Genomic DNA, 11360 nt, shown 5'->3' with positions numbered 1-11360 from the left:
TCTGCGCTTATTACATTTATTAGCTATAGTCACAGTAATGAATGTATGCGGATTCTTCATTGAGGTTGTGGCTGAATGATTTGTGACGTATTATATTATTATACACATAAATTGATAGATTTATTTCATTCATTCATTCATTCGTCTATACAATAACTACTCCATTCTTTCTTCCTATATTTGTTCGTTTACTCATTTATTGAATTGCTTATTTATTTCTGTATTTTCTCATTTATATCTGTTTATATAATTTCTAATTTGCTAAAGATTGGACAACATTGTAGAGTGATAACATAACGCAACGTAACGTAACGTAACATAACATAACATAATATAACATAACATTATTATCAGTGAACTCAAGCCAAAAGTTCATATGTAATAAAAATATCTTTGTTCACGCATATAACACATTTTTATTAACTCACAGAACAAGAAGACAGTACACACACACACACACACACACAACACACACACAAACACAAACACACAAACACACGCGCATACATTTCTATACACGCACATTTTATTACTTCACTAAACATGTACAAGACATCCATTATCTAGAATAAATAAAATCGTTCAATTGAACTAATGCAAACCTTCACAATCATTTTACTTTACATAGTAACGAAAGTAAGACAACAAAACTACTACTTCTATGTATTGATGGTAACAAAATTTTAAGATCAAGTTTGGACGACAATTAACTGGCAGTGGCTCCCACACGGGCACTTCTTTACTGAACCTCTTTAAGCCCTGTTATGTTAAACTATTTGGTACGCTTGTGTAATGTGTAGTTAAATTTAAAAATTGTGATTTAAACTGGACGACGGCATTATTATTTTATTATTTTAGAATATTTTACCACTAACGGCAAATCGTTGCAGTTTGCAGAGGCGTCGAGGCAAATACTAACGGTTGTCATCACGGCGAGCTTCACCTTCAGTATTAGCTGCTTGTTCATTTTAAACTGCTTCGCCAGTTATGATCCTGCCCAAGCTACCGACCGAGTATGTTGCCATTGAACCGGCTGAATAAACACCTTGACAAAAACTATATTCTTATTTAAAAATAAAATTATTGCAGAACGCATCACCTGAGTTCAGATCTTCAGTGCCCAACAAAATGTTTTATTTCTGGATTATAAAGTATTTATATAAATTTCGTCAGTTTTAACATGTATCCTATTTTGTTCATTAGAGTTTTACAAAATATAGGATAGAGTGATAAAAAACAGATTATTTAAAAATATTTTCCTCTTAATTTTTAACCAAACTGAAACAATAAAACTTTCTTAGAACTGACCATATTAATCAAATAAAATATTTCTTGTGTTCTGCGAACGTATTTCGAACGATATTAACAATTTATTATATGTGTCGTAGAATTAATAGAAAAAAATTAATTTCCAACAATAATATTTTGTATTTCTTATTTTGGATACAGCTTGTTAGTAAAAGGCTACAAAAGGAGTTTGTCCATCTGTGATTTGTGGAGAGTGAAACCCGATTTGGAAGCTGGATGCTGTAGAGTTAATTTCGATCAACTTTGGAGCTCTAGCAGGTCGATGGCAATAATTTTAATTGATGTCAACAACTCATGAGCTATTGATTTAAACATAACTTTAAATTCAATGCAGATCCTCTTTAACTTTTACTTTGATTCGGCTGTTTGCATCCAAGATATTCCTAATCAGTTTATATCTTTTTCTGGATCTTATATGCATGAACGTTATGCCATTTTTACTGAAGTATAAATGAATTTGTTTAACTGTTGCAATAAATAATGCAAAGTAAAAATTTTTAAAATCTGAAGTGTGTTCATTCAATTTATTGAAAACCGCTCCATGCCAACGTGGAATGGAGTTCTAATAGTCTCGGCGATGTTTGCCTGCTACATTTTGGAGTCGATGTCATTTCAAAGGAAGTTGTTTGTCTCTACTGAAGTCAACTTAGCAACTACTTCTACGCTGACGTCAGCAATCTATCGGAAGGTTTGTTATTTATTCCATTGAAATATGAAAACTAAATTTTTATTTAAATATTGTTTGGTTTTTGTAAAAAAAGTTAAAGAATTGTCGCTTATTACATTATTCTGCTTTTAATGAAGAAAAATATCATGAACGATTACTCTGTTTATCCTATTTTATGAAAATAATAACTAAATGTTTGATTTGTCATTTTTAAAAATTTAGATTATTTTTATGTTCTAAATTTTTATTTATATCGAAATTATATTAAAATTCGTTCAAATAATTTTGCAGTTGATGCTCTTGAATAGGTACGGTGAAAGTTCTTCCGGAACGAAAGAAAGTATTACAGGCACGACAACTGGTGAAGTGATTAACTTGCTCTCAACAGATGTTTACATCGCGGGTGAGTTTTTTGCAAATATCGGTCTCATCTGGGCAATTCCACTTCAAGTATGCGTTGCAATTATCGTACAGTGGTATCTACTCGGAAGTGCAATCTTCGCATTCATCGGCATCACAATTTTTGTTCTCACCACAGCAATCATCATTTCAAACATTCTTAAAAATTTCCAGGTTGGTTTATCATTAATTTAATTAGTGAATTTATAAAATAAAAAAATTTTTAAATTTCGGAAGATATACATGTGTATTTTTTAAAAGTATTACATCGTATTTTTTAAAAGATCTCGCAAATTAAATGGAAAGACAAAAGACTGAAACTGCTATCTGAAATCATAAACAATATAAAGGTTGTTTGTTTGCTATTTTTATCTCATAACGTTTAACTATCTACATACAAAACAATTAGAGAACTACAAACATTTCATGATTCATGATCATAGATTCAGGTAATTTAAAAGATTGAAAAAAGAAAGTCAATATAATATCACAAAATGTATATATATAACATGTTATACAGAGGTTAAACGTTTTCAAATTAAACAATTAAACAATTTGTCCTAAGTGGCATCAAAAATTTTAAGTCTTAGTGATTTATTTTTTTTTTTAAATCCTAAATTTTGTTTACAAAAACTGACCAGCCAATTGAACTACATTTGCAGTTTTCATTATATAATATTTCAGTTGGATTATTGTAGATCATTTTAAATTAACGAATTCTTTTTTCGCAAAATTCAAGCTGTTCAGTATTATCAAATACTCGTATTCTTCAATTGAATTTAACACGAATCATCGTTTATAAAAATAGTTGTTGAAGTTGTACACTTGGGAGAACTTTTTTGAGAAGAAATTGGCGGATCTTCGAAAGAGGGAACTCAATAGTTTACAACATGTACTATATCTTAGTGGCGCCAACTTTACAATTTCATTATTTATTCCTAATTTGGTCAGTTGGGTTTTTCCTTTTAAAGATATTAATAGTTTGAATATCTAAATTAACATTTACAACGTTATTTTAGTTTATTTTAATTTTCTTAAATTGTTATGTTCATTACCACGTTTTTAACTAACCTAATTTTCTTGCTATTAATAATCGCAATCAGCAGATAAAACTGATAATATATAACGTTGTAAAATTATTCCTAGCATTTTTATTTAAAATTTCATCCACCTCACTCATTTTATACTGTTTTGCCCATAAAATCTTTGCACACTCCCACAAAAATTTTTGTGTGGAATTTTTTTCAGATAACATTTGCAACGTTTGCCGTGTATTCCTATTACGTCGGGTACTTGAGCGCTAAAACAGCTTTCACGTCATTTGCGATGTTCAACGTCATCCAACACGAATTCTTCTTGGTGCCTATAATTATCAACATCTCTGCAAAGGCTGGTTGATTATTTTAGAACTCAACTAACTCTTTATGTCTGACATTTTTTCAAATAATTTGTTGCATCAAATCACTGGGAACTGTAAAAAAAATTATGGTGATATTCAGATCTGAAAATTTTAGAAATTTGAACATATTTGAAATTTGAATGTGGCATTATTTAACCAGTGGCGTCCTTGATGAAGTGATCCTGAATGCAATAGCAGCTAGAATTGAAGACTCCGTTTTTAAGAATATCATTACTGTCTTATGAACAATTATTTTAAATTTAATGCATTCAACTCGACATTCAAGCACACCATTCACAATCTTAACACTTCTTTTTTGTGACATGAGACAGTGATGAACATCTGAAAAACATTTTGCTTCACATTTTTGTCACTGATGTAATATAATAGTTTCAACTTCATTGAATTGTTCCGTATTTATTGAGCAAATTATTGTGAAATTAACATTTACAGAACCAAGTTGCCATGGATCGAATAGAAAAATTTCTAAAATTGCCAAATCGATCGTTTTATGTCGGAAAACTGCCTACAAATGGTAAGTGTCGTATCTACATATGATCGTAAAATATTTATGCTACTTATTTACCCAATTTGAAAATTACTGTTTAGAGTTTTGTACATTTTCCATTAAGGAGAATTTGCATTGAAAATATCATGGGCTTCATTCAACCGATTTAAAAATGGACATCTGGCTCTCGAAAAGTAAGAAAGTATAAATGTTGAATTTAAGAGAAAATAAATTGTAACAGTTTAACACGATCTGTGCCTGACCCGCGACAGCATCAATTTAAACATAGTGGACAATTCGTTGACGGCTGTTGTCGGTCAAGTTGGCTCAGGAAAGTCAACCCTATTATCGGCTATTCTGGGAGATTTGATTCTAGCTTACGGTCAAATTCAAATGAAGGTGAGTGTTACATATCTTTTTTACGACAAATTAATTAATTAATCAGTTAATTCCAAAACCAAAACAAATTAAAAAAAAACGGTTTGATTTCACATCAGGGTCGACTGGGTTACGTGCCCCAACAAGCGTGGATCATGAACGCATCTCTGCGAGACAACATTCTGCTGGGTGAGGCGTACGACGAAGAGAAGTTCAATGAAGTAGTTAACGCGTGTGCACTCGCCGAAGACATTCTTCAGTTGCCGGCTGGAGACTTAACACAAATTGGCGAAAAAGTGAAAATTTAATCGTGTGATCAATTTTTCAATTTGTTTGAAACTTTAGTGTAAAACATTTTTTGAATGCCCATCACTGGCTGAATCTAACCTAAAACAGCAGCGTTTATTTTTTAAAGCATGAATCAACATATTTTAAAAGGGCATAAACTTGAGCGGTGGTCAGAAGCAACGAGTGAGCTTGGCCCGAAGCATCTACCAGGACTGTGACGTGTACCTGTTCGACGATCCACTCAGTGCTGTTGACTCACACGTCGCCACGCACATCTTCGACAGCCTCATCGGACCACACGGCATGCTCAAAAACAAGGTTCACTCGGCTAAATATGGAAGTTTATTAATCATTTTAAAAAAATAGTTCCACAATTTATAACCACTGATGATGTTGTATTTGATACAACTCAGACCAGGTTGTTAGTGACTCATGCAGTGAACATACTCCCCCATGTCGACCAGGTTGTTGTGCTGGATGGAGGTTGTATCGTTGAGCAAGGCACCTACCAGCAACTCATGAACAACGGCAGATATATAAATAAAGTTTTGAAAAGTTTCAGAAAAGTTGACAAAAATAATATACAGAGTGAAAAGAATAACGACTGGTTTTATTTTTTCCGACTATTTCATTTAAGAATATTTGCTCTTAAAACTTTACTTTTTATTTCTCCTCCTAAAGGCCTTACGAATCAAATGACAAATGTGACACGGGCTTGGATTATAACAAAGAGTTAACTGGAAAGGTCGTACAAATGGTTAAAATAACTTTGAAAATAAGTCATTTAAAAAAATTTTGTAACAGATTTATAAAAATTATTTTATTAACTTTTTAACACGCAGATAACTTGGTCATCTTATAAGTTTTATTTGAAATTGCTGAAATTCAAATGGGCCTTTATATCAGTTGCTTGTTTCATAATTTTCAAGGCATTTCAAACCATGTCTCACGTTTGGATTACCTATTGGACAGCTGATAAACAACTTTTATATTTATATAATAATTTTAGCAACTTCCAAAATGGATCAAATCAAAATACATTTGGCACTTACTTCAGCAATGTTACCGTCCAGCTAAACAATGTTAAGCCAATTGATCCGACCTACACAAGTCTTGTCAATTATTATATTCGTTTCTACGGACTTTTGTTACTTGGACACGGTCAGCAGTAGTTTTTGACTTATTTATTTTTTTGCGAATATATTGATCTCTTGCTTTTAAATAATTGCTTCATGACGCAACATTTTTATCTCTTCGGTTTCACAATTGTTGAATTCATAAGGCACTTCGTTTACACATAAAATATTTCTATAAGTGTGTCTATGTGTACATAATTGTGACCGTTGGTTAAAATTAAATGAGTTAGAGCGAATGCTTTTCACAGCTGCCTTCTTATTCATGTACTCGATTACGCGAGCCAAGACATTAATAAATGCTTCTGAAACAATGCATTCATCCATGGCACGTCGCATCATTCGGTCAACAATGACCTTCTACTACGGCGTATCTTCCGGTCAGATCATCAATAGGTCACCGTTTCAATTATTTCAGAATTCATTTCAAAATTTATTTCATTTGTTTCTGAAATCATTTCATTTTTTTCAATGTTTGCCATTGACTTATAAAATAAATTATTTGAAAAAATGAGTAACAAGTATGGGTAAAAATATTTGATCTGACATCAAATTTTTGTAAACTTATTTGGCTTTCTGAATAATAATTTTAATATTTCAAGACAATCGCATTTAAACGGTTTAGGTAAAGTATAAAAAGTGACCTCCATGTTAAGATGAAAATTATTAAATAGAAACAACGTCGATGTTATTTTCCGATGAAGGTTTTCAAAAGATTTGGACGTTCTCGACTTGACATTGGCCGATCTAACTCATCGAATTATTTATCACCTGACCTCATTCGTGGGAACCCTTGTCGTTGTTGTCATCACCATTCCTTTGTATTTCTCCGTGGTTCTCATCCTTCTTTTCTTCTTTTTTGCACTTCAAGTTTGTATTTTGAAGAAAAAAATTTTCTTAACTCGAATAAAAATAAATAAATTTTTGTTTGCTGAATCAGCACTACTACCTACCGACTGTCTGCCAGTTGAAGTGGTTGAGTTCAAATTCTCGCTCTCCCATTTACACACACGTCTGTGAGACTGTTGATGGACTGGCATCGATAAAAGCTTTCAACAAGCAAAAGATGTTTGTGCGGAAGTTTGAAAAACTGGTCAATGAGAACATTTCATACGAATGCGCTATCAATGCTGCTGACAGGTTTTGTTGAACTCTTTTTCGTCGGTTGTCGTACAATACTACATTTTATTTTGAACTGTAGATGGCTTGGTGTCAATTTAGGGCTAATAGGAGCGGCATTGACGCTATTTGCTGGCATCTTCTCAATTATCGGTCGTCATTCACTGTCTGGATCCATCGTTGGCTACTGCATGGCGTCAACCTTTCACGTAAGTTCATTTTGTTATTCCTATTGTTATTTCTATCGTATTGTTATTTGGATTGCTATTTGTATTGTTTGTCATTTGCATTGTTATTTGTATTATCTTGTCATTTGTATTGTAGTTTTTTAAAAATAACAATTGGATGCATACATATTAATTAAGGATTCGTTCACGCTTTCTCGCCTGATCATCGTGTTCTCCTCCATCAAAATAGCCATGGTGTCACTGGAAAGAATGAAAGAGTACTTTAAGATTGAGGTGGAGAGTTACGACGACGACGACGAGGATGACGGTAATTAATGCATTGTTTTTTAATTGATAAATATTCTTTTTTTTATATAACAATATTAATGATCATTAACTACTAAGATTAGAATTAAAGAAAAACGCGGTGTTTTATAATTCGTTCATACACTGATTAATAATTCAACAAATTGATAAAAAGTTAAAAATTTTGTTTAGGAAAGCAACAAACAAAGAAAAAGTTATCTCCAAGCATAATTTTTCACGATGGTAAAATTGAATTCATAAAATACAGCATGAAATATCGAGAAGAACTGAACTATGCCCTTAAGAACATCAACTTAATTATAAAGCCAAGAGAAAAGGTTAGTGTTGTGTTTTTTAGAGTTAGGGTTTATGTCCTTATGAAACATGCAGGTTGGCATCATGGGTAGTACAGGGGCCGGCAAGAGTTCTTTGATCTCAGCTCTCTTCCGTTTCAGTCAGTCTGAAGGTTCCATCTACGTAGATAATTATGACATCTCCAAGTTGCCATTAAAGATATTAAGATCAAACTTTTCAGTATTATCACAGGTAATGAGATATGTCTATATTTCCAATGTTTATTATAGTTGAAACTTGTGGTTCAATGATTTTCTGTTAATGGTCAACCTGCTTAGATGAACGGTATTTTTGCACAAAACTCAAAGTGTGCGTTATTTTTCATTTCGGCGAAAAAAACTTGTTCGATGCTTCAATCAAATCTTACAGGATTTTTGACGCATAAAAATATATTGGGACATTAAAATTTAAAAGCTTGTAATGAAATGCATTCTTACGCAACGGCAGGACCCGTTCATATTCAGTGACACGATAAGAATGAACCTCGACCCGACATCTGAGCATAAGGGGAGTGATGCAGTTATCTGGAAAGCACTGGAGCAGGTCAGTTTGCTTCATGTCATCAAGTCGCTGCCCGGTCAACTTGATTTCTATTGCGAAGCCAATGGTAACAATTTTAGGTGGGGTTACAAGACTTCAATGTTTTCTGTAGTTTTACGAAATGTTTTATTTTGTTTTAATGTACATTTGATGACAAATAAAAAAAATTTTATGCTTATTTTTTTAAAATGTCAACTTGTTTAAATGCTTAAATTTTTGCTTGTAAATCTAATTTACTTGTAAAAAATTTTAAGGTTCATTTGTTGAAATTAAGCAATAAATGATTTTTTCAATGATTACTCCACATTACTGTCCCATATAGTGTTGGCCAACGTCAGCTTCTGTGCCTGGCTCGAACTCTGCTCCACAAAACTTCAATCCTTATCTTGGACGAAGCTACTGCTGGTTAGCATCATTCAGTGAAATACATTTGGAAAGTTTCTCCAAGAAAAATTACACTAAAAATTTAACATTTAATCATAAAAGTTCATTTTTTAAGTTCTAGCATTGTAAACTTTTTACGACCAAAGCTTATTTGAAACTTGTACTGCACTGCATTTGAAATGTGTTACTTCATCAGCCGTAGACGTTGAGACGGACAAATTAATTCAGTCGACGATCAGCAGGGAGTTCAAAGATTGTACCGTAATCATCATAGCACACCGCATGTCTTCAACAGCCAGTTGTGACAGGTTAACTGTTGTTATTTCATTGTTTTTTATAGTTCTTTTTTGTTTTAACTTGTTTTATATAATTCTCATCTCAGTTTTAATGATTGTTCTCAACAATTTAAACCGATAATGCAGGGTTCTTCATATGGACCAAGGAGTTTTGAGAGATGGTTGACATCATTGATACGAAAAGTCAAAACTACTCACAGTCTGCGTTTATTCTTTAAAAGATGGACAATTTAAGACTTTGAAATTTTGAAATTCATAATTAACCTAAAATTTTTCAAAAGTCTATTCATTGAAGAACTCACAAACTATAACATCAATTTTTTGTTTTTACTATTCTACGCAACTTTCAACTTCATTCACGCCGAGCTGTGACATGTCTTTATGATTTTTTCCCAATAATCTTTAAATGCTCATGTTTGCCCACCTATTAACAGAGAAAGTGTTTAGAATAAAAGTTATAAAACGTCATCAATAAATACAGTCATGTATCATTTCAGGCGTACAAGCGAAGCCTACCATTCTTAGCTCTGCTTTTAATTTCTCTCTTTTCTCTCTCTTTCTTTCTCTTGCTCTTTTTTCTTTCTTTTTCTTTCTGCATTAAAATTTTTTTTGTATATATTTTTTGGACAAGTTGGTCGCGTATATACTACATATATATATATATATATATATATATATATATATATATATATATATATATGTGTGTGTGTGTGTGTGTGTGTTGGCAATAGAATTTATAGAACATTGTAAATACATATATATATATATATATATATATATATATATATATATATATATATTGCGTGTAACTAATGCGGAACATGCTGTGGTTTTTATTAATAATTGCATTATATATTTAAATATATAAATATATATATATATATATATATATATATGTAAATATTTCAAATATTTATACATGCACGCATATACATGCGTTATATGCATACTAAACTTATAATGAATTAATTACATAACTCACGCACGAGCACCAGCACAGGTCATATGCAACTATCACAATATATGTAGGTGCGAGCCTTTTGACGAAAATGTATGGCTATAGAAGCTATCATTTCATCTAAGAAATTAAAGTCATCTACATTTTGTTTTTACAAAATTAAACACCAGTGTAAGCGTTAAATTATTATTGCTCTGAGTACAGTTCATTAGTTGTTTTCAGTATTATTCAAGTAACAAGGGGACTTGCTACAAATTTTAAAGTATTAGGAATTTTAAGTAAGGAGAATTAATATATAAATAAAATAGCGTTATATTTACGTTCATTTGTTATATTTATTAGCTTATTACGACTCAATGCACATGTTTATAACCACGACATAACTCTGAAATTGTTTCAAACTTATTGAAAAAGTCTTTTGTACAAGAGAATGGATAGGTTTTTTGAAAAATTTTGTGGAGGACAATTTTGGGTAAAAAATTAAGTAAACTTTTATTCATCTTTATGTTACTTTTAGTCTGCTAAATTTTATAGAATGATACAGATTTTTGGAGGAACGAAACTCCTGAATTTACGAATTGCTTTCTATGGATCATCCCAATCTGGATACCTTGCCTGTTCATAATCGGTACAGCTCCTGCATACATATTTTATTTGAGTAGGGCTAAAACACATTTGGCTGTGAAAGTTTCTTCGCTAGTGGATAAGTTAAAAATGGTAAGGTTTAGTTGTTCAATTGTTTTTTTTTTGTAGTTATTATTATTCATACTTTAATAATAATAATTATCGGAGAAGCTTTCATAGTCTTCTTGAAAAAAGCGCGCGCTGTTAATTTTTTTTAAAGTTCCTTACCTGGTGAGACCACAGGTAGCTCAGTCAGCTTGTTTTAGCAACTGAACGATCGTCCGTACATTAAAAACCACCACCGCTCCATCCGCTGTCAGTCGTTTGTGGCAAACTAATAATAATACTCAATCTCGATTTCTTAATATTTACAGCCAAAGAATAAATCACCTTTTTAGACTGGTCGACATTTTTACACCTGCCTCAATCTTCTCATGCTTCAATTTGTTGTACCCCATGAATCATAAATGCTAACTCACGATAGAATATTTTTCCAATTATGAACCAACCGATGTCTGGGAAGAAGGACAAC

General features: G+C 31.9%; 4 protein-coding genes across 4 annotated transcripts in view; all 4 read left to right on the top strand.

Annotated features, from left to right (window-relative positions):
* The window catches only part of HELRODRAFT_163394 (hypothetical protein), a gene marked incomplete at both ends in the record, with an annotated part of 2736 nt that extends 1708 nt beyond the window's left edge, over positions 1 to 1028 (top strand). Inside the window, one exon of the mRNA XM_009027273.1 lies at positions 891 to 1028. Coding sequence (XP_009025521.1) covers positions 891 to 1028 — 138 coding nt within the window. The remainder of the gene's footprint in view (positions 1 to 890) is intronic.
* A 1301-nt stretch (positions 1029 to 2329) lies between these two features.
* Positions 2330 to 2503, top strand: HELRODRAFT_138731 (hypothetical protein; the record flags this gene model as incomplete). The annotated part of the gene is made up of 1 exon (XM_009027272.1): positions 2330 to 2503. A coding segment is annotated over one exon (174 nt), but the record flags the coding sequence as incomplete, so codon positions are not given.
* Positions 2504 to 4542: 2039 nt separating this feature from the next.
* Positions 4543 to 5684, top strand: HELRODRAFT_67771 (hypothetical protein; the record flags this gene model as incomplete). Its single annotated transcript, XM_009026884.1, has 4 exons — positions 4543 to 4680; positions 4779 to 4955; positions 5098 to 5265; positions 5361 to 5684. Coding segments are annotated over 4 exons (807 nt in total), but the record flags the coding sequence as incomplete, so codon positions are not given.
* Positions 5685 to 6432: 748 nt separating this feature from the next.
* HELRODRAFT_163392 (hypothetical protein) lies at positions 6433 to 9412 on the top strand (the record flags this gene model as incomplete). Its single annotated transcript, XM_009027271.1, has 11 exons — positions 6433 to 6476; positions 6785 to 6950; positions 7021 to 7220; positions 7282 to 7408; positions 7565 to 7694; positions 7865 to 8010; positions 8063 to 8218; positions 8474 to 8569; positions 8889 to 8971; positions 9097 to 9258; positions 9373 to 9412. 11 exons carry the CDS (start codon positions 6433 to 6435, stop codon positions 9410 to 9412), a joined length of 1350 nt encoding a protein of 449 aa, XP_009025519.1.
* Between the last annotated feature and the right edge of the window lie 1948 nt (positions 9413 to 11360).

The sequence above is a fragment of the Helobdella robusta genome (assembly GCF_000326865.2).
Source record: "Helobdella robusta unplaced genomic scaffold HELROscaffold_5, whole genome shotgun sequence".
Lineage (NCBI taxonomy): Eukaryota > Metazoa > Annelida > Clitellata > Rhynchobdellida > Glossiphoniidae > Helobdella > Helobdella robusta.
Note: the sequence above shows the minus strand (reverse complement) of the source record. Positions and strands in the feature narration are given on the sequence as shown.